The following is a 23,552-nucleotide window of genomic DNA, read 5'->3' as shown; positions in this document are numbered from 1 at the left end:
AGTGCAGCACAAACATTAAGCTCTGAGAAGGATATGAAATGGTGACATACAGGAAAAGTTAAGTGACTTGCTCTAAGGGCAACATAGCAACAAAATGAATCGAGACTGAATGAATCCCAAGTTCTCCTTAGCAATGAGTCACATCAGATATCCAGGCCACTTAAATTTGCATTTAGTTTTCAATCATGTTTCAGGCTTTTAATAGAAAGTCTTCTAAATATCACCCAGGGGACAGACACTAAGCAGTGTTGTCCTTTTCAATTTGTAGGCAAACAGCAACCATGAAACTACATATATGGCATGGGGTACTTTCAAACCCGGAAGCTAGATAGTGAAATTTTATAAGAACTTGTCAGAGTTCACCCATAAATTCTGAAAATTACAGCTGCAAAGAATATGTATGCAATGAGAGTACAGCAGAAAGAACAGCAGCAGCAGCAATGACCATGTTGCTTGTACTGTCCTTGTTACCTTGTACTTTCCCTTCCCAGCCCCATTGCCTATGGATGCTGAATCCAGGAATGAACTACCCTGGCTTAGATCCTAGGAGAGTTCTGCTGAAAGGGATCTCAAGGACAATAGAAACTTCACTCTCTTTACAAGAAAAGCCTTGCAGATTTCAAGAGTGTAAAGTTATACTTGCAAGTATAACTCTGTGTGGATATGTGGTTTGTAATGTAAGCTACACTGAGATTTTTCAAGTTATCACTCACACAGAAGAGATGCTGAGAATGAAAGAAAGCACATGGCCCAGTTTCTAAAACCCACAGCAAAATAATGTTGCCCATTTCACAGAAATGAGCTTGACATGGTGATTAATGGTTATTATAGGTTTGCATGCACACACAAATCCGCATGGGCTCACATTTCACTCACAAGAAATACTGAAAATATTTGCATTTTTAAAGGAGGAAAAGCATCTGCATTGCAGTATTGTTATACTCTAATTCTACAATTATCTCATTAATTTATTTGTCTCTTTAGAAATTCTTAATACAAATCATTTTGCTGAGCTTTCCATTTAGCTGGAGCACACATCTGAAAGAACAGCTTTTCCAGTATCTAAAATATTATTGCAATGCCAGAGGCATTTAAGTTTCAAAGTTTGTGAAAATCTGAAGGGTGAAGTTCTGACAAACACACATGAAGTTTTAACTGATACTATAAATATCCTGTCTTCCAGAAAGAAAAAGAAAACACATAGGAAAAAAAAGTCCCATAATACTGCATATTTGAAAGTTTTCTAATTTTACTGTTGTTGTTTAAACACTTCACATGAGTCCTAATCCATTGTAGCAAAGCTTATGCTCACTTTAAGCAGGTTAGCATTCCAGTTCAGCTCAAGGGGATGAGCATACTACTCAAGTGATTTATTTAATCATTGTCTAAATTTAAAATTCACAATGGTACCAAGAGGAGGTTGTTCTATTTCCACATTGTTTGCAGTAGACAGTTAATGCCTCAGAGTATCCTTCTTACTTTCATGTGCATGTGAAGAAACCATTTGCAAAGTGTTTTACTATTGCAGGACCAAGACATTTAAAACAAATCTTTCAAGCAGTCGATGGAGTACAGTCGCAAAGGTAAGATTATTTTTTTCTCCTTGTGTAGGTTTAAAACATTCACCTTGGTAACTTCAGCATTCCACAACATAAACCATCTCTCTCTAAAGTACTCCACAGTATTTTCTAAAGACAACGCTCAGCTGCGATAAGCACTAGTGACAGAACAGAACTGCGTTTCTTTCCAGCCCATAAGTTTCCTGATGTAGCAAATAAAAGCTTGCCAATTTCCACTCTGAAGTTTAGGAAAAGACACCATACAGAAGAAATACAGGAATACAAAACTGAACCAATCTAAGACAGCTCACACAGGTGAAAAATGGCACAATAAAATGTGAAAATGCAGTCAAATGGTATGGGAAGAACAAGAAAAATGGAAGGCAAGCAGGGGAAATGGGGATTTAGGAAAAGAGAACTAATGGGAAAACATAAGGATTAATTTGGTTTGAGAGGGAAGAGCACACTGACTCCTAACAGTTTCACTATAAATAGCTGCAGATTATTCCATTAAATGGTCAAACACAAAAACACAATATCCTGACAATTTTAAGAAATCTCCCTAGTCAATGTGTTGGATTTTGGGGGGAAGTCTGTTTTGTTTGGGAATTTTTTGGTGCTGGTTTCTTTTTCACTGGGGGCAGGGGGTTAATTTTTGCTGGGTTGGTTTTTTTTACAAAAGAGAATCATTGACTCTAACTACTTATGTCTTTATCCTATTTTCTTGGAATTAAGAGAGGCTGATGTTCTGAGCACTACAACAATACCACCACAATACCTGCCACTAGCAATATTTCATATGATATAAACAAATCAGAAGCATCTGAAATATTCAGGACAAGATGATTTTTGGGCACACTAAGTCACAGTTGAATACCAGAGCTGAGATCACATATCCTGCTTGGCCTAAATCCTGCCCAAATGCATATACACGAAACACTCCAATCCTGTATTTGAAGCAATCTCCACGGACATACAAGCCTATTTTCAGAATATTGCTCCCTGAAGTAAAAATGTATGGCATACTTAAAGGATAAAGGCCTGCTGAACTCCAGCAGTGTCTCTTCATACCCACTTCTAAAGACTCAACAGGGAAAAAACAAACAATCAAACAAAGCACTGAGCCTTTCCATAGAACTGATGTGCAACCAGGAGTTTTCGACAAGCTAGAATGACAGAATTACAGGAGTTAAGGTGCTTAGACTTCAATGCTGATTTCCTAAGTTTTATTTTCTTATTTTAACTTAAAAGAATTTCACAGTATCTAAAACATATGAGATTTCCATCTCTCTCTCCTTTTCCATCTTCCTCTGTTCAGCAAGGTCACCTAAGGTTCAAAGTCTTTCAACAGCATGTTTTAAAGGTTCTGTTATCTTTGGCCCCAAATTTCTGCAGAAGGCCAATAAATTATTTTTGCACAGAACTCTCAGGCAAATACAAGGGGCAACAGCTTCCAGCAGATGGGTCAACAAAGAGCTTCATTTCACAGTGTACAGAATGCTGCCATGCTGCAAGGGAGCGGCAGTGTCTGACAATGTACACGGCACAACCACAGCAACACAGAATAAGCTGAGTAGGAAGGGCTCCACAAGGACCATTGGGTCCAGCTCCTGCCTCTGCACAGCACAATCCCCAAGAATCACACCATGTGCCTGGGAGCATTGTCCAAATGCTTCTTGAGCTCTGCCAGGCTTGGTGCTGTGACCACTGCCCTGGGGAGCCTGTTCCAGTGCCCAACCACCCTCTGGGTGAAGGATCTTTTCATAATATCCAGCCTAAACCTCCCCTGACACAACTCCAGGCCATTCTCTCAGGTGCTGTCACTGGGTACCACAGAAGAAAGATCAGTGTCTGCTCCTCTTCTTCCCCTCACAAGGAAGTTAGTTTTAGACTGCAATAAGGTCTCCCCTCAGTCTCCTCTCCAGGCTGAACAGAACAAATTACCTCAGAATATATTTGGAAGTGTTCTGGCTTGTCAAGTTTTTTCTCAGACAAAATCCTACAGCAGTATGCTGTAGCTATTATGCTCACTGTCTGACATTTTCAATTTTTCTAATGTCCCAAGTAGGATTTCTCATTGATAACAACATCCATAAAACTGATACAATAAAAATTGAATTATTCCAGGAGGCTGAAAAACAACGCCTTTATATAGGTATGCAATTGAGAAACAATCCACATCTGGAAAGTACTTCTATATTTAAGCAGACTTAAATCAGCTGATTCTGTAAATGGAAATCTAAGAAAAAGTGACTTCTAGGCCAGAAGACAGCACCCACATCAACTCCCAGTCAAACCCACAGAGGAGGCAGTGTTCAGAGAGTTAGAGAATTCCATCATAAATTAGGATCCCCAGCTCACTTTGACCCTCAGTCTCTAAGAAACATCTCAGAGCTATCAAAATCACGTCCTTGATGGCACACTCCAAAGCAGGCTGCTCAAGCCTGCCACTGGGAAAGGAGCAAGTATAAGCAAGGGCACTTTGTGAATTGTAGACCCATGGCAGCATCACCTCAAGACCAGATTCTAGAGCTGTTTCTACGTTAAATGTTTTTAAAAGACGTTGGATACATCTTTTCAGGTGAACGGAATCCATCCTCCAAAGTGCACAGTTGCACAAGATCACATAGAGACACTTTAACCTCTCAAGAGAAATGACATTTCAGACACAGCCCCTCTGTTACATAAAAATTTGCTATAACTAATTTGAGGCACCACTTGTGATGCCAAACACAGATTCCCCACTCAGGCCTAGCCTAACACAATTACTGACTCAAATATAGTTTCTCTGCTGATTGTTTCTCTCACATGTGCATGACCATCTGCTTCCCCAGTTTTTGTCTTGCCACACATTTAGACCATGAATCCCTTGGGAAGGAGCACATTTCTGTTTGCTTCTATACAATATGGGACTAAACAGGACTCAGGGTTTTAGGCCCCACTATTAAACAATTATTATTATATTTTATGGGATTGATAATTTTAAAAGACAGGAAACATAAACTTCAGTAATTTAAACACTAGACTATATAAGTTTGGTGAAACCAAGTGTAGAAAACAAGCTCAGCAGAAGAGGAAATGAAAGGGTTTATGCTACCAGCTATTATTTGGTTTTCCCTTTATGCAAACTGGATAATGATTGTGAGAGTTTTACCCTTCTCCCCACTCTTCCTTTTACTCTTTAAAAATAAAACAATCATTTTGTATGGTAAATAATGGGGGTAGGGAAATGTTCTGTAACATAGTGCTGTGAATGATGAGGAGCTAGTCAGACAGAATGTATTTCCTTTTAAGTATCTTATAAATATTTAAAATCAATTGCAAAGAGCACAACAGGAAAAAAATTCTATGTTCAGATCACCTCCAAGTTGTAGCCCTTGTGTCCTCTAGGGCACTCTGCTGCAGCAATAATGCCTCACAAAAAGGTCCACCTTCTGTGTGAGCAGGCCTTACTCTTAACTGTTTATAAAACAGTCAACAGCTACCAGGGACAGTAGTCAGTGAATGAAATAGTATAAGAATGACTTCTTAAAAACAAAACAAAGAAAAAACAAACTAACTAAAAACAAAACAAAACAAACAACAATAACACAAACAAACCCTGAAACTTTCAAGGTAGAAATAGGAATCTATAAGAATAAAACATGGCACTTCATATGCTGACTAATATGGTCAGGAAGCCACCAGAAGTGGAAGACCTGGCTAAGCTTACTGGTTTGAAAAGAAGTATATTTTGAGGAGGAGCCTAGCAGGACTTAACATAGCTATGTATATTATTATCAGCTTAGGCAACAACCAATATTTAAAAATCAAAACACCTTTTGTAAAACTGATAGCATCTACTTTTCATTACCTTTCCCTTCTGCCAACACACCCACAAACAAGTGTAGGTATGTTCCAGCAGTACTGGCAACACCCAAACTTCCCTGTCTTGACACCTGCCCACTGCTCACTCTGAGCTTGGTGTAAAACAGCTGCATGAAAAAGCAAGAATTCGAAGGGGCAATGTGGGAACAGAAAACCCATTAGGATCTGATAAAAACACAGCTAGATGCCTGGAGGTATGGGAAGAGAGCAGCTGTGAAGAAGTGGAGCAGTTGTTAATGTTGCATTTGCATCAGCTCAGGTGCTCCCCATTCCAGCTGAAGTATTCACACTGGCACATAAGAATTAGCAGGTTCTGCCATTCCAGCTATACTGGTATAGTTCCTTGGCAGTACAACTATACATATGTAAGATAATTAGCATGTATTTTTCTAGTATAAGCAGAGTAGACTAAATCCGACCTTTTATCTTTGAAAATTTTGAGAACATTTTGAGAAAACTAATGTAGGCAAGTATTCCCATTACTCTGACCATCCTGACTGCCAAAGTAGCTTCTCATCAGACAGTAGCGATATCACACTGGCTCTTCCCCTATGTTGAGAAATGTCACAGCATGCACTCAAAGTAGGGGGCATAATTGACCCATAATTGCACAGTAGACACACCTCTAAACTAGGAGACTGAACTCTAGCTTGGATGCTGTTATGTACAAAGATATAATACACAATTTATTCTATTATAGTACTATTTCATGTACATGGCAATTAGGGTTGACTGCTGTTGTTGTGATCCTGGAACAAAGATAGTAGTAACTGCACATTTTTGTCAGCTATTACTATTGCAAATTTCCTGGATAAACACTTAATACATGTAAACCTTTTTGGATGACACAACACAAATAAAGGTTAAAATCATGATAGCATACTCCCAAACTGGTTGTTCGGTGAGTAGGCCATACTTCGGCGATCAGCTGTGCCATATTGATGGTTCATCTGGCAAGTATGGTATTTGTTATATGGGTATTTGATATTCATAGAATTGTAGAAAGGCTTGGTTTGGAAGGGATTGTAAGGACTATGTAGTTCAAATCCCACTGCCATGGGTGGGGATCCCACCCTCTAGATAAGGTTGTTCAGAACTCCATCCAACCTGGCCTTGACATTTTGAGAAATGGGGCATCCACAGCTTCTCTGGGCAACCTGTTCCAGTGCCTCACTACCCTCTGGGTAAAGAACTTCTTCCCAATATCTCATCTGAATTTCTCCTTTTTCAGTGTAAACCCATTCTGCCTTATCTCATCACTATCTACCCATGTAAAAAGTTCCTCTCCTTTATTTTTATAAGCCCCCTTTAAGTACTGGAAGGCCACACAAGGTCTCCCCAGAGCCTTTTCTTTCCCAAGCTCAACAACTCCAGCTTTTACAGTGTGTCTTCAGGGAAGTCCTCCAACCCTCTGAACCTTCAAGTCATTTTGTTTTTTAATCTCCTGAAAAGTGTGGGATCCTGCTAATTAGAAACAATTCTGTTTAAATGTCTCTTGGTTTGCTTTGCCCCTTACTGTGACTGCTCTCATGTCTTTGTCATTTAAGGATTCATTTATCTTTCCATGTATTACCTTGATGAAGCTAAAACTTTTTGTCATATCAGACCTACTTTCTTGGTAATGAAAAAACTACTCTATGTCAGAATACAAAGCATCCAAATTTATGAGGCTGTAACTGTGAGACTTCTTTAATTTTCCAGATAACAAGCAACACATGCTTCTGATCAATGAGACCCAGATTATGGTAACTGGATTGATTAAAGTCACTTTTCTCCCTTGAAAAAACATATCAGTCTAAATCAGTTTCATGGTTTTACTGGGAAGAAACCTAAATTGTATCACTAATTCACAGGCACAAAACCCACATCAACTTCTATGTCTTGAATAGCACACAGAACACATCAAATTCTTCCCTCACTGAAATAAACAGCCATTGTCTGTACACAGTGTCTGTGTGTAATATCACCCAGAAGTTTGACACTTTAGTCATTAAAATGCAAAGTATCAGGTCACCTTGTACAATGTACGATCCATGGGCTTGATTCAGCCTGGCCAGGGAGAAAGGGAAAAATAACCTTAAAAAAAGTAAATACTTGCTCTTAACAACTGATGACAATGTATGGATTATTTGCATTCCAGCAATGATCATTTTTATCTATAAAAAACAGGGGGTTCAATTTAAGAAGGAGTAAGCGGAGGGTGGTGATATGAGCCAAATATCCAAAACTGAATGACAAGTCACCAGTGTAGTCAGGCCATGGCTAAAGAAGTTCAATACAAGTTTTTGAGGAGTCTCGATGTGTCAGCTTCTCCTGTCTTCACTGTTAGCTGTCCTAGAAATGCATGCAAGCTTTCAATAGGCAAATAATATTCTCACTGGAGATTAAAAGTGGCTAACAGACCTGTGCAGCTCCTCAGCTCTGTACAATAAAGAAAAATAGGACAAACAATAACCTTGGCAATAACCTTGTGCTGGTGGGATAGCATAAGAGCATAAGGCTCTTTCTGTCAGACACTGACACTCCTTATTCCCAAATATAGAGCTTGCCTCCTTTGAAACAGGAGAGTAAGCTGCACCAGAAAAAGCATTTGCAGACTTTTCTTTTCTTGCAGAGCAGCACATATAGGAAGAGCTGCAGGGTGACACAGTCAATCCACAGGTCATACTCTGTCAGCAGGATGGCACAGCCAGGTATCTCACTAGGGCTGGACTGTGAGATGACCAAAGCACAGGAACAACACCTCAGTGCTGCATTTTAAGAAAAGTGTGAACGAAAAGACTGAAGTCAATTCAGCTAGCAAAATACAGAGAAACTAAAATAGTCCATGAGGTGGGATCTGCTTCCTATAAGGGGTCATATTACAGTTCCTCAGTTTAGTTCATTTGTTTTAAATTATATATGTCAATTGAGCTATTCCCTGAAGCGCATTTAAAATAAATTTCCAGATTAAGATTCAGTCAGGAAAAATGAAATTAGATTTCAGCCCAGCTCTAAGTATTGGTCTCAGTGAAGATTTGAGCACAGACTGTGCTCTCCATAGACCATGACAGAATAATAGAATAGTTTGGGTTGAAGAGGTCACCTAGCCCATGCCCTCTGCAATGAGCAGGGATATCTTCAAGTAGATCAGGTTGTTCAGATAATTCTGGTCCCAAGAGGTTTTGGGTTCTCCTGCTCCCCAAGCCTGCACCTGTTCTGAGGACATCTGGTCTCAAAATAGTGACTAAGGTCAGGAAAAAAACCCACAGGATTTGAACTGTTCTCTGCATTTTAAGTGAAACAGTTCTTGCAGATTATATTCACCCAATAGTAGTGATTAGCCTGCACAGTATGTGACTAAATTATGTTCCTCATCTTTTTTCTTTTACATTTTCTTTCTGTTATTCTCTCTCCCTCTCTAGCATAGGCTGGTATCTTTTTCTACTGTATGTTTACTAGTTCGCTAAATTTCTAAATATAGTTCCTATCAACTCTACCACTCCTCCCACAGTTTTTCTGCACCTCTTTTATTTATTATCTGTCATCCAGATCAATTATTCCTCTGCCTCCACGCCTCAGTAACACAGAGACTCATAGAATGGTTTGGGTTCAAAGGGAGTTTAAATGTCATCTCGTCCATCCACCCTGCAATGAGCATGGACATTGCACTTCCTTCCTCCAGCCTAGGCACATCTGAGCCTTTGTCAGACCTAGCACAGGCTGAGGACAGTCTCTGAAATGTTCTGAGGTGTGAGTGCCTACTTAGCACAGAAGGCAAACTGTACCTCCTGTTAGGAGAAGCCTGTCAAGTGCTACAGCTCTCTAAGGTTATCCCCACCCCAAAGTCCCTATATTTCCTCTGCACATATTTCTATGCAAACACTTTCTCTTCCCACACTTGCCTCTGTGCATATGTCTCCTAGCTGGTCAGAATTTGGCATCTCTGTCAGCAAAAAAAACACCAACAAAGTAAATTGTGTTTGCGTTACTAGTGAGGCAGACAAACATAATTTTGATGAAGGATTTCTGTCCATTGCAAAAGAGACTGGTAGGTCAGGGCAGTATCTCAGAATGGACAGGTCTCACTGAAGAGTACAAAACACAGCAAACTGATGGGGAAGACACTGGCAGGATCAAGTCTGAAAGATGCCTCTACTGGAAAAAGTCATCAGAAGGAGGTGCCTCAGACCCCTGGGAGATACATCATTCAGGCTCATCAGCCCACATAATACCCATGCAGGAAGCATCTCCTTACTTGCTGAGGTAATCTAGAGGGGGAAAGGATAGAGGAGAGTAAAAAGCCAAACAACAGAAGCTTCAAGGTGTGTGGTATGAAAACTCCAAACAAACTAAAAAAAACCAACCAAAAAATCCAAAACAAAAAAACCCACAAGTCCTCAACTGGATTAAAAATAATTATCCAAAGTCATAGTTTATCTGTTGAGATCTACTAGAGAAGCTATTTTAATATTGTCTCCCTCAGCTTTCTGCCTCTGCTCCTGAAGGTGTCTAAAAGGAATTTAAAAATAAAAATCAAGACAGAAGAAAAAATACACCATGAATAAAAATAAGACTGACCTTTTTCTGTTTCCATGTAAACTTCCAAGAATATTGAGAAAGGTGCCAGACCATTTTTATGACTCAAAAATATTTCTTCTTCCCTTTTCATGACATCATCTCTTGGTTGCCTTTTATTTACTCATAACACAGCCACAGTTTAAATAGACAATATGATTTATGTTGTTACATCATTTAAAGTCAGATGCCTTATGTTTTTCAAATCTGATGAAGAAAAGCAGACTTCTCTTAAAGCACACTGTGGCTTGAAACACAAGGTTGTGGATTTGCAGTGAGACATTATTCTTCTTATCTACACCAAGGTCTCACACTTGAAAGGGAAGTCCCACCTCATTCTCTTAGCAGGCGCCACCATAAATGTTTTTAACCACCTCTCCTTTTTCAGCATTTGTTTTACTGATGGGATTTGTGTCCCGCTCTCCTCAAACTAAGACTAATTACTATGTCCTTCCATTGTGTGATTTTTTTTCCACCTTTTTTTTAAGAAGTTGCTCATCTGTATCATATTGCTTTAAAGGAAGAAAGTCAGTTTTTCATAACATCAGGTTTTTCTTGTCTCTCTGTGAACAATTATTTAATACATTGCAAGCACATTACAGCTGGACTCTTTTTTGACACGGTCAGCCCGAGGTCTGCTGGGGTGGCTGGGGAAAACCACGGAGCTGGGCCTCTTCCATCTCTTTCACTGAAGAAAAGAATCATAACTAAATGAAACAAGCACCAATACTGACTATGCAAACCACAAGGCTATTCTACACTGTCACACTGCAAGAATCTGATTATTTTGTAAAAACCGGTTCAAGCTCATCCATAGAGGCACAGGAGATGCAGCAGCTACTAAAAGCTGAAAAATTCAAGTTCAAATTTTGGGAGAGAAAAAAAAAATAATTCTAGTTAGGCCACCTTCATTCCTTTTACCTCAACAGCTCCACCTTATTCCTACAAATGTTCTAAGTGGTCCAGTCCACATCTAAAAAAACTTTAAAATCTACTTAACATTTTTGCAGAGCTTTAATGCCAGGTGATGTATTACTGCTCAGGATTAAATAACTGCATAATAACTAGTGAGAGACTAGTTACAGGCCTTCAGAAATTTCATGGTTAAGAAAGAATAATATCTAGGATTAATGGCAGTTTGATCTGAACTCTGAGAACCTGAATGTTAAAGCCAAGGATTTTACTGCCACTTTAGAAAGGCAGATTTTTTCCAGGGGTAAAATAGCCCCCAAAGTGTTCTACAAGACAGCATTCCACATCATGTCATGTTTATCTGAAATTATTTCATCAATTTAGCAGCATGGCATATCTGACAGAACAAACAAACAAACTTTAATGAGGACACAATGTTTCTAAATTTGGTATCAGTTAACATATGATCATCCACTGCTTGGAATTTCTAATATTCTTTTGTTTCAAGCCTGTAACACTTGCTTGACTCAAACTACTCCAGACAGCACTTTATTAGTATTATTTATCCATTAATGCAACCATGAACATCACACAATACACAAGTCTTTAGAGCTTGGTATCTAAAACAAGATAAATAGGATTAAAGCATGCATTTCAGGCTATAAAAGCAATTAGTTCCCCAGAATTATTTTCCAGCTTGACTTGAAGCATTATCATAAATGGAAGGAAAGGGAAAGGAAAAAAAAAAGCCAGTGGGCAGACAGTGACATTGTAAAACAATATTTCTATTTCAGGGATGTGAAATAATTCATAAGATAATACAATATACACTGTTTTCCATATGTAATAGTTTATTCATGTCACAGGACAGATCCAGTTGTAACTAATCAGTGGAAAAGCATAATGCAGTAGCTGCAGAGATAATTCCAACAGCAGGTGTAATAATATAAAATTTTTTAAAAAATTTAAAACCAAAAAGGAAACCCAAAAAAAAAACCTCAAAAACCCAAAACAACCACCACACAGACACCAAAAATCAGGAAAGTGCTTTCTGTGAAAACTACAACAGTAATTTCAATTTATAATTGCCTTATGTGATGATCACAAACATTTTTACAATAGAATAAAGGCCAGCAATTAGGATTTCCCAATGATTAAAACCTATAAGCAGTATTTTTTTCTTTTTTAAAAATACCACAAAATTTGTAAATAAAATCCCTGAGTGGCAAATCTGTCAGATAAAACTCCAAGTAGAAGTACACTGACTTGAAGTGCCCACTCTCAGCTAGAAGCAATATCTGTTATTAGAGCTGGTCTACATACAAATCAGAACTGGTTTCACCAAGCCTATAAATTTAAAGCCAAGCCAAAGGCTGTGTGGGCATTTCAGTGGGCAATCCTCTTCAGACAAAAAACCCTGTATCAGAATTCCTGCTATGATGTTGCTGAGGTATGTGGGGTGAGAACACAGTACACAGCAGAGATGTGGAAGGGAGACTGCTGTTCAGGGAGAGAAGCAGCACCAAGAGAAAGGAAGCAAAGCAGCTGGCTTAACAGCCTTCCAACAAGCTACTCAGCTAGGTGGTTACTCCTCATAGAAATTTCTGCTCAGAACAGTTCATGTGTACACAAAGAGAAAAAGCATAGTTATGAGCAGCTATAACCTAGGCTAAAACCAGCTGCTGAATGACTGTAGGCCCTTAGAGGCTCCAAAAATAAGACATCTGACATCAAGTATTTAGTTTGGTGCTAACACCAGAAGTACTCAGATTTTAGAGGGCATCTGTTTTGATTTACATTTCAACTAGCGTAATTACCAGTGTGCAGTTCAGGCCGTGCTGAGAAGAATAAATCAATACTACTTTCCTTGGATGTTTTGTAAACAAATTACTCCAGAAAATACCCTGACCTTGCTTCATCAATTTTTGTTTTATGGGAAGTGAGCTGCTGTCCTTATATATTGGCAAAAGTATGTGAGTTTGAAGAGTATCTCAGGAGAAAAAGAAAGAGCCTGAGTAACAATGGACAAAACATATTGTTACTGCCCTGACTTACTAACTTGAAATAAGATAGCCACCACCCATCAAGAATATTGGGGGTTTTAGGTATTTTGGATGTTCAGATCTGAAGGGACTTCAGTTTAGGCTCAGAACAGGAATGTTCTCAAGGGTCCAAATCAGCAAATCACTTCTTCTCATAATAAAAGACTTTGGCATAAGTCTGCACTGCATCAAGCAATGGTGTAGCAAAAAACAGACAGACTGCTAGTTCTAGTTAAACTCTGGAATTTTACTGTAGTAAAATGGAGGTGCAACATACTGCTTATAACAAATTGCCCATTCCAGGAATTTGGCTGTACCTCACTAAGAGATAGTTCCACAAAAATCTCACCTCAGTGCTTAGTAGCTGTCACAGGGCCAAGTGAAACAGGAAGATATTAGGAGATAATGAACATGCTTCTTTCAGGTTTCAAACACCTTGAGAACTCTGCATTTGTAGTTCCCACACTTCCTGTGGATAGGATGTTAAAATGCAAAAAGACTCAAGAGAACACCACAAGGACAGTTCATTGGAACAAAACAGTGTCAATATGGGTAACATTTATATAGATGAGCACTGAAGGCACAGTACAGGACTTCTGCTATGGTGACAATTGGACATGACAGTCACTACTTCTAATACAAGAACTACGAGGCACCAAATACTACTAGTAAAAAACAGGTTCAGGTCAAACAAAAGCTAGTAATTCTTCACACAGGCAAGGCTGGTCTATGAAAGCACTGAGTAAAGGATGTAGTAGATGCTAGCAGTTTACTGTTTCAAAAGACAGCTGGGCAAATCTATGGTAGAGAACTTTACCAACAAGTGTCAAGTGGGAAAAGAAAAATAGAAAAACAGCCCAACCAAACAACAAATCAACAACCCAGACACAATACATTGACTTAAAATTCTCCAAATCATAAAACTGCTTAGGAAACTATCCTGAGAGAACATCCCTATCAAAGAATTGTTAAATTGAAGAATTGTTCCCCAATTAAAGACCATTGCCAATGCAAGACGACAACCTACATACACCTTGAACAGTACTCCATCCATTCTTGTGTAGACATCTTTCTTTTTAAACTAATAAAACCCTTCTAAACATGAGCATCATTTTCAATGCAGCTCGTTTTCAATTGCTCATATATTAATTTCATAATGCTTGACTCACTCTGTCTCTCCCTTGCCTTCCCTTTCTCTCTTTTCAGATTAAGGAAAATCCAGATGGGGTGCAGGTGCTGCAAAATGATACAAAGGTACAATAGAACAAAAGCATTAAACCATGTGTCTCTGCTCCCCCACCCCTGTTGCTTTAATTAGCCACTGTAAAAGGTTGGAGTTTTCTCAAAGTTTACAGCATCTTTAAGAATAGACATACACATTTCCTATGAAAGTCCTTTTAATTTACTGTAATTAAGGTGCACTTCTAGAATTCCTATGATTGTGTTGCATTGAAAACTCTTCTTTAGTCATGTTTTTTCTAATTGAGATAGCATGAGCTTCCCTCAATTCAGCAGAACAGGGAGCACACACTGTGCCAGATCCTCCCTCTCTCCTAAGCAATGAAAATGAACAACAATTCCTTTCTTCCATCATAGCTGTTAAATGTAGTAAGTTGGGGGAAGAATTCCCGTATTAAAAGTCTCCCTAGAGAGGAGGACTAGATAGTTTTACAAAGACCACATTTCAGCCCCACATGATGGTTACTACTTCCCTTAGCCACTTCTGTAGAACAGGTAAGGAACTGAGGAGAAAAAGGGGCTAAAAGAGAGAAAAAAGAAAGATCAAGACAAGAGGGGAGCCCTGGGAGAGATAGGTCAAGGAAACTATGCAGCAAGAGGAAGAAAATAAATCAGGAGGTGGGAAAAAAAAAGACAAAAGACTTGAAAGAACACCAGGAAAAAAAATGGAAGATATTTCAGCAATTTTATGAGGACATATTAATTAACAGTCCATGATACGTCTAGTCCTTGGATAATCAGCTCCCCAGAGAAAATAAAAAATAAGGCTGGAAACAAGCAATGACCAGCACATAGTTCTTCAACATCCTCCTTTATGCTCCTGGTGAATCTCACTAGAGGAGTTAATTATGATCAGTCCCAGGAGACAGCAGCTGGCAGCATATTCAGCATTTCCATTTGGTTTAACTCATTCTCAGGACCCAAGGTAGAGTTCAGTGACACCCCCTTCCTCAAGGCCTTCAGCTTAAAAAGGAAGCTTAATCTTTTTTCCTAATTATATTGACTGACATCATAAGTAACATTTCCTTTACAAATTTTCCTTACTCCAGCTATATCTTTGATCCAGAAGAAGTACAATCATCTGGATGTATTCATGAACGAAACAGCTATAAATACAATGAACAAGGCAGCAATAAATCCAGATTCAAAGAGGATAGTGAAAATGAAGAACCCAAAAATGAACTCCAAAAGGATGTGGTAAACAAAACAGAAAATAAAAATCCAGAAAACTGTACAACAGAAACTCTCTGGAACCACAGAGGAAATGATTGTCAAGAGGATGGCCTTGTGAAGCATGCTGCAAAGCTTGATGTTGCAGTCAATGGTGGCAACTCCTGTGCTCAGCACCCCATGCTCAACCCCAACACAAGCCCAATGAAAGAAACCAGTGAAAAGGGAACTTCCAGCCAGCCAGAGGCTTCTTCAGCCAGTAATAGAGACTTTCACACCAAAACAAATAGGTACGGACAAGAACTTGACCTAGAGACAGGCAGTCAGAATAAGGCAGCCAGCAATGTGCCTAACAGTATTCCAGACTCCCAGTCTGCAGAAGACAGCATCTTTCTCAAAGGAAGCTCAATACTGGAGACAGAAGACAATGCCATAAGACTGCCAGGTATTGATTATCCCCAAAATGGCAATCAAACTGGGAACTATGTTGAAAAAGACAGCTTTTCAGTCAGCTGTGCACATTCAAACCAAAACACTGGTGTTTCAGCAATACAGAACCAGGACCTTTGTGTAATCCCACCTTGGCCTGTGAAAGAGACTTGTATTGAACCTTTTAAAAGTGACTCTGTGAGGTTGAGTGAGAGCCTTACTGGTGGTATCACTGCAGTGGCTGTTACCAAAGACACACAGGCACCCACACACACCAGCCATAAAGATGTCAATGGAGGAATTGAGGAGGAAGATGCAGAAGTTGCAGCAGCTCTGGCTGCACTGGAAGCTGCAACAGCAGGAGAAGACCTGGAAGATGATGATGAGTACTAGACAGTTTCTTTCTAATACACTGGGTAAGATCCAGATGTTATTTCTGGATCCCTATGAACAGATGTACAGCACACATGGAGAACGGTTATGAACAGCATATATAAAAGGACTAAACCTCGGTCCCTTCAGCTGTTTTATACAGCCTTTTAATTTCTACTGCCTGAGGTACAGAAGTGCTTCCTTGACTAATGGTAATTCTCTTCTCTTTGGGCCCAAACAGGAGGCAAAAGCATCATTTCTTCCACACAGAATATTCAATTGTATACCCACCTCATCTGGACTCATGCAAGTGTTTCCTTTTTTTCCTCATGAGGGTCTGTACACACTGCATATTCCAGGTTCACAAAACTCCCATTATTTAAAATAGGACTATTGAAGCTATGGAGTTGGAAACCACTGATTTTCATCATTACCAGAAAAAAACCTACATAAATGAGCTAAAGTTCTATGAACTACTGAAATGCAAAACAGGGAAGGCAGCTTGGACTGAACTTTACTACGGCTATGGTTCCATTATGGATTAAGCCTAAATCTGTGCACGTGCACCCAGCATTGGAATGGTAACATTACTTCTCCCCACACACCTCTACCTTGACCTCTTTGATACCCCAAGTGTTGCTGCTTCAGTTCCTTAAAATAGCAGAAGCCCAGCCAAATCTAGGAGGGTTAGTAACTTTCTATTGGTTTAACGTGCTGAAGTAGCTCATGTAAGCATTGCACAGACACTATCAGAGAGGCCACAGAGAGAAACTCAGTCCCTACCAGTTTGGATAGATTAAAAACTGTTGAAACCTCTGAATTATGCTAAATTTTCCAGGTGCATGTCACCTGTCTTAACAAGACAGTTTTCAAAAAGGCTGTGTCTCAAACATACTCAGCAAAATGTGTTTTGTTTATACAAAAACAGCAAGAGCCAACAAGGACCCCTCCTCAGCTCTGCTTGTAGTCCCTAAATTTACATCAGGAAAGGGACTGACCTTCCAAACTGGATTAAGTATAAGATCTAAATATAGCAGCATTCTTGGAGGGGCTTCATTTCTAATGGGAGGAAAAAAAAGGAGGTAGAGACCAATTTGGTGCTGCCAATTCAGCAAAAGTATGGTTGGAATAGAAAGTGTTTGACATTTTATACTGAAATTTTGTGGTTTCCACATTTTTGTTAAAAATTCCTAATAAATTTTTCAACCATATAAAAAATAATCTGGTGGCTTTTGTACTTTATGCATTTTCTGAATATAAAAATGACATTAAAGAAGTTTAATAAGATACAACCCTCATTAGATACATGAAAAACACCAACAATGTATTTGCCTACAGTATGTGCCGATTTTGATTTCTCAAAACATTAATGATACTTCTAGGAGAAATTAAAATAACCTAAAGCCTCAGCTTCTAGAGAACTATATTCAGCTACAGGTAAGAGTCACAACATTGCATCTGTAAAATAAAAAAGCTTTATATGGTTTTAAAGTATCGTAGTATTGTTGATTTCTCCACCACTATCTTATTTTAATAGGTCCTTCTAAGCCTTCTCATAAGTGCATACAAGTTTCACATATGCATTTGTCTTTCAAAGGTTACTACAACAATGAAAGGAGCTGAAATTGTCAGCACATAGCCACTAAAGAGTTATGCTGAGAGTGTCACCAGTCCTGACTGTCCCTGCCAGGCACCCCAGGGCTCCCCCTGCCCTGCCTGGGGCCCAGGACCTCATTCACCTCCCAGGAGGGCAGAGCAGCCAGCCCAGCCATGGGCCCTGCAGGAGATGCCTGTGCTGGGGCTGTCCTGGTGCTGTTGGCTGCCCCATGCCCTGGCTGTGGAATCCAGCCTTGCTATCCCCAGGGAGCCCCTGCTGCTCCCCACATCCCAGCCCCAGGGAGCCAGCAGGCCCTTGCTGCACCATGACACAAACCATGAAAAACAATTCAAGTAAAAAAGACATTAAAGAAAGAAATGCAACAAACACCTCAGAAAACTTACCTGGTTTTTCCAATATCCAATCAATTTGATTTTTCTAACCTGAGCTCCAGCTCAACCTTCAAGTGAAAATCACAGCAAGTTTCTCACCTTGCTCCCTCAAGCATTAAAACGTAAGAGGCGAGCCCCTGGACAGACACACCGCAGACAACTCAAATCAAGTAACTCTTCCATGGGCAACTGCCTGCAACCATGGGCCACCAGGCTGAAACCCTCTGCATGAGAGCAGCTGAGCCACAGACAGTGCATGCCTTCCAGCCCAAGTTCTCACTGTCATAAATATAAGAGGCAAAATCCAGCAAAAAGCAAGTCTATTCACTGCATTGGAAATAACTGTTCAGTGTTCTCTCACAGAAAAAGAAAAAAAAAAAGTCAGGCATCTGCATATCTCAAATCTACATCATATGGAAAACTCCATAAAATAAACTTACGAGGTAACACCAACTTCAGGTGGTGAGGAAATACAACATTCAGACTTCTTTTATCTGCTAAGTAAAAAAACCTTGCCACTTTTAAATTAAAAAAAAAAACCAACAACATTTGTATGCATTTTATATTGACGTATATGTTTATATACCTTCAACTCTACCTGACACCACCAAGTGTCAGGAATTCTTAGCCATTTTTCAGACTACAGTACAATTTTCATAATAAATGCAAAAGATTAACTTATTCAAGAAGTAATTTTTAAAATCCACACAGTTTCCTCCATAAAAATTAGATTTTAAATAATTATGTGTCCATCACAGTCCATCAGATATTGATTTAAATAAACACAAACACTGCCAGCTTGAATAATCCATTTTGCTCAGGCAATTGTGAGAGTAAAATTCAGTAACTTGAGAAAATAGAAAATTACAGAGAAAAAGTGCTATTAATGCCTTAACATAAGCAGCAATAACTTTTTGGTTTTTTGTTAAATATCATTTAAACTTCTTTTAAATAGTTAAGTCTATTTTCACAACAGAATTTAATATATGTAGCTACTCCTCCACTCCCTACCTCTTTCTCCTTTAGTCAGAGAAAATAAATTGTACAACATAGTTTGGAAAACAGGACTCTCTCAAAGACACAGGAAAAACATCACTTCTCTTGATTTTGTTTGTAATCCAAATGTTGAAGTCAACATCCCAAGCAGTCACCTCCAAATGACTGTGATCAAAGCTATCAAGGTTACATCATTCTCTGCTCTGAATCTTGATTGAAATTATTGTAAACAGGACTTAACAGCTTTTTGCTTTAATTCATGGCTCAATTACTACACACTAACAACTGAGAAACCTTTCATTCATTAACAAAACAAACCTCAGAAGTCTTTCAGGAAATACAGCATCCCAATATTATGTCAGGTTGAAGACAACTTAAGTATTCAACCAATGCCACAATAAAACCATGTCACATGAAGACAACAGTTTAAATCATTTATTTGCTCATTAAGCTATCTTCTATTTACTCTGAGCTAGAGATTAGCTTGATTATTATGAGAGTGCAGAAGCAGAGAGGAGAAAGGCAACACCCTTAGCTATTCACCTTAACCTCAAGCATGGCCAGATTTTCAATAATCTGTGATCACATATCCTATCCCCTCCCTGCTCTTAATATCTGGAGCCAGTACCAAGTAATTTACATAGACTTATGCAAAATGAAAGGAAGGTAGGTGACACAGGCAAGATAACTACAGAGCAAAATGAATTTATGAATGAGATTAAAACTCTGTTTAGGTATTTGAGGACCAACCATAGGGATGTGGCCAAGAATGAATAACTTAGGTTGTTTCTATCTCACATCTCTTTAGTTCTTATTTGAGATCCTCTTCCAGAAATAATGTATTAAATAATTTAGGGGCATTCCTCAGATTAGCTTATTCATAAAATCCTCAGAAAAAAAAAAAATCCATGAAAATGTCCTTAATTTAAATTGTCCTGGTTACAGCTGGGATAGAGTTAATTTCTTCTCAGTAGCTGTTATAGTGCTGTGTTTTGGAATCAGAATAAGAATGGCACTGACAATACACTGATGCTTTGCTTTTTGGGAAGTCGTGTTTGTCCTAAGTCAAAAACTATTTCTTGTCTCATGCTCAGCCAGTTAGGAGGTTCACTAAAGAAACTGTGAGGGAGCAGAGCTGGGACAGGTGGCTTGAACTGACCAAAGGGAGATTCCAAAGCACAGAACATTGTACCCACTGTGGAGACTTTCAGGGTGATGGTGTTTGTCTCCCAAGTCACTGTCACATATGATGGGGCCCTGCCCTCCTGGGGATGGCTGAACACCTGCCTGCCCACGGGAAGCAGTGAATAATCCCCTATATTGCTTTGCTTGTGTGCATGACTTCTGCTTTCCCTACTAAACCATCTTCATCTGTCTTCATTTCAACCCATGAGTTCTCCAGTGTTTAACCTTGCGATTCTTTCCCCAGTCCCACTGGTGCAGGAAGGAGCAAGCAGCTGCCTGAGGCTTGGCTGCTGGTTGGCATTGAACCACTGTGTCAATACTAGATGCACTACAAAAAGAGATTTTGCTGTGGCCAGAAGTGGTATAAGTTTCTCTGGAATCAGTCTCAAGAACAAATTTAGTATTACAGATTTTTAATGCCACAGTTTCAGTCTGTTAGTTAAAAGTGACACAGGGGTTTATCTATATACTACTATATACTTTGCCAGAATAATGTCTGATTTTGCTTTCCTTATACTCATTTATCTGCTGTTTACATACACTTACATAAAAAACTCATCCAATTAGCATCTGCAAATAAACAACCACACTGGAGATCCAGCATTAATCAAAATCAAGTCAAATTATCAAAAGCCTTACAAAAGAATATGTATACTCCACCCTGACTGGGAATTACTTTTCCAGATTCATGCATGAGTGTTAATTACCAGTCGATGCACGCTGCTATTGTTTTGACATACGACACACAGATCCTGTTCTTCCTCATTGCTTTGATTAAAAATTTGGCTCAGAGAGAAGTTTACATTGTTCCTTTTAATAACTGCAGCAGCTACTTCCAGGCCACTGCAGAGCCAGAGAGGGGCTGAGTTACTGGGTCCTGATTAGCCACAGCTCTGCCCCAGCCCTATGAGGCACCTTAGGTCACGCTTTAAACTGTGACATGTTCAGATTTTTTGGTTTAATTCTTTTTTTTACAGTGACCCACTCTGACTTTTTGAATTATCAATAAAAGCTTCATAGCTCCCTCTGCTGCCAGCAAGTATAAATTCAGTGACTCTACACAAAATCTGCTTGCACCTGACTGAAAACACTGAATTACTGTCTCTCCATGCATATATGATTATAGAGTCCTTTGAAAATAAAATTTCAGAAATATGGGTATTTTATTTTAAGGCTCTCCTAAGATTGCTGCTTTTATTGGATAATTATTTTCACTGTAAATCAATAATGAAGACCAATAGTTAAATACTACTTTAATACAGTAATTTCAAAATACTATCTTATTCAATATGAAAATCAAACCATATTATCACCGGAGTATTTAGCTGGATATCTAATGACACCCACAGAACAAAAACCCATCTTTCAGAGCAGTTCAATGACAAAAGCTCATCTCCAACTGCTTCTGCCCTGTCACTACTATTTTTCAGTCCATCTTCCCAAGTCTTTCACACTCCCATTGCTGCCTCTCCTCTGAATTACCCTCCCCAGCAGTGTCTCTCCAAACCTGCCCCTCTGCATCAGGTACCAGCTAGGTTTGTTGGCTTGCTGCTGCTGCTCTGCTCCATGGTGACAGCCATGAAAAGTGTACTGAATCCAGTGTTCTCTATTCCCCAGAACAGTTTCAAGATCACCACCACAATTGTGACATCAGCACAAGTGCCACCCGTCTGCCTCTGCTGCACTTCTAACAACTCTGCAGCCCAGAAGAGACAGGACTGGGATGACTGACTGAAAATAGACAAGGGAAGAGGGCATCAGAGGGTTTACACATATAAAACAGAAGGGTTACGCTGGTAGAAAAAAGCATTTGCTAATACATCCTCCTTTATGTTGTAGCTGCAGCTACACTCAATGCCACTGCACCTCTACAGTGCTAGAGGCTGCCCAGATATAATTTAAGAGGTGTTTCAGCTACAACAGGTGTACTAAGCTAGACTGACACAGACCCACACAAGGCCTGACATAGAGAAACAGATGGCCAAGCACTACCCATATAACTGTCTCTGCACTAAATCCATGCCACAGGGGACTTGGCTTCACTTAACTTAGCAGCAAAATACACCACCAACCCAATCTTTTCCTCCAGATAATCTGGGAGACAGATAATTTGGAGGCTGCTTACTGCAACAGCACAGAGCTTTCAAATCTTACCACTAATGTCTGTGTGAAAGCTTCTGCCACCTTCCTGCTTCCAATACTACAAGCCTGGCATCTCTCCTACCTTTTTCTTGAAAGTTAGAGGAACAGACTCCTACCTTCCCAAACTGTTCAGCTTCCTTTTCCTTATCCTGCTCCAGTCCTACAGATCCCTTATGTATAGGGGATACGACGAAAAGCATATGACCTCATGCAGATGGCCTTAACTTGCCAGGAATGAAGCTCCAAGGCTGACAGGGTCCTTTCCAGCTCTGCATCATGGTAGCCCCACCATCAGCTAGCCCCCTCAGAGAGACAAAAGGAGCATCCAGAAGAAGAGATAACATCAAATCATGGCTTGAGTAAAAAGACCAGCAGAACCTTAGTGCAGGTCCCTTACCACTGGGGAGAAAAAAAAAATCAAAATTAAAAAAAGAAAACAAGTGCAAATTTCAGATGCCAGTACTTTGAGCCTAACCTACCTGAAACAAAATCCCAAAATATAGGATTTCACAAAACACTGAGAAAAAATTAAATCTAAATCCATCTTTATTTGTCCAAGTCTTACATGCTGTTCATTAATATTAGATAGCCAAGACTTAACCACTCTTTTCTTGCTTACTCATTAGCAGTAGTGTTAGTCAGCAGCAAAAAAAAAAAGAACAAGCCTTAAGTGCCCAGAAACCCCAAGTTAATAGATACAAATTAATTCACACTTCAAACTACAGGTCACAGGTGGGACTCCTCAACAACCACTCAACAGCCAGGAAACTTAATTCCTTAGGAAAGACAGTCTCACAGTCCAACCCAGTAGGCACTTTCAGCATTACCAAGCCAGAACAGACCATATGTCCTCCTCTCTTCCAGACAGGGCTAATCTCATAAAAAGGATTTTTTTAACCCACATTTTGTATTACTATGCAGTTAAGTACAAGTTTGAGTCATTTGCAGGAGGGAAAAAAAAACCAAAAAGAAAACAACCAGACAATAAATTTCTCTGTCTCCCTTTTCTCCTGTGATTTCTTATCACGCTTTCAACACCTATTTCCCTCTTCTGTCTTTCAGTTTAGCTCTGCTACACAACGACACTGGCAGC

General features: G+C 39.3%; 1 protein-coding gene across 8 annotated transcripts in view; it reads left to right on the top strand.

The window, feature by feature from the left end:
* Positions 1-17,638, top strand: part of C4H4orf19 (chromosome 4 C4orf19 homolog) — a 41,637-nt gene extending 23,999 nt beyond the window's left edge. For 7 of the 8 annotated variants that reach the window (XM_015624812.2, XM_015624807.2, XM_015624811.2 and 4 more), the window contains 3 exons: positions 1,529-1,583; positions 14,144-14,191; positions 15,226-17,638. In XM_015624812.2, the coding sequence (XP_015480298.1) occupies positions 14,160-14,191; positions 15,226-16,168 (975 nt within the window). In that variant the 5' untranslated portion in view covers positions 1,529-1,583; positions 14,144-14,159 and the 3' untranslated portion in view covers positions 16,169-17,638. Of the gene's footprint in view, positions 1-1,528; positions 1,584-13,488; positions 14,192-15,225 lie in introns of those variants that run through there. The other variant, XM_033513553.1, reaches the window with a different exon arrangement.
* Positions 17,639-23,552: the final 5,914 nt, after the last annotated feature.

Source organism: Parus major, chromosome 4 (assembly GCF_001522545.3).
Source record: "Parus major isolate Abel chromosome 4, Parus_major1.1, whole genome shotgun sequence".
NCBI lineage: Eukaryota > Metazoa > Chordata > Aves > Passeriformes > Paridae > Parus > Parus major.
This window is presented reverse-complemented; position numbering and strand designations above follow the sequence as displayed.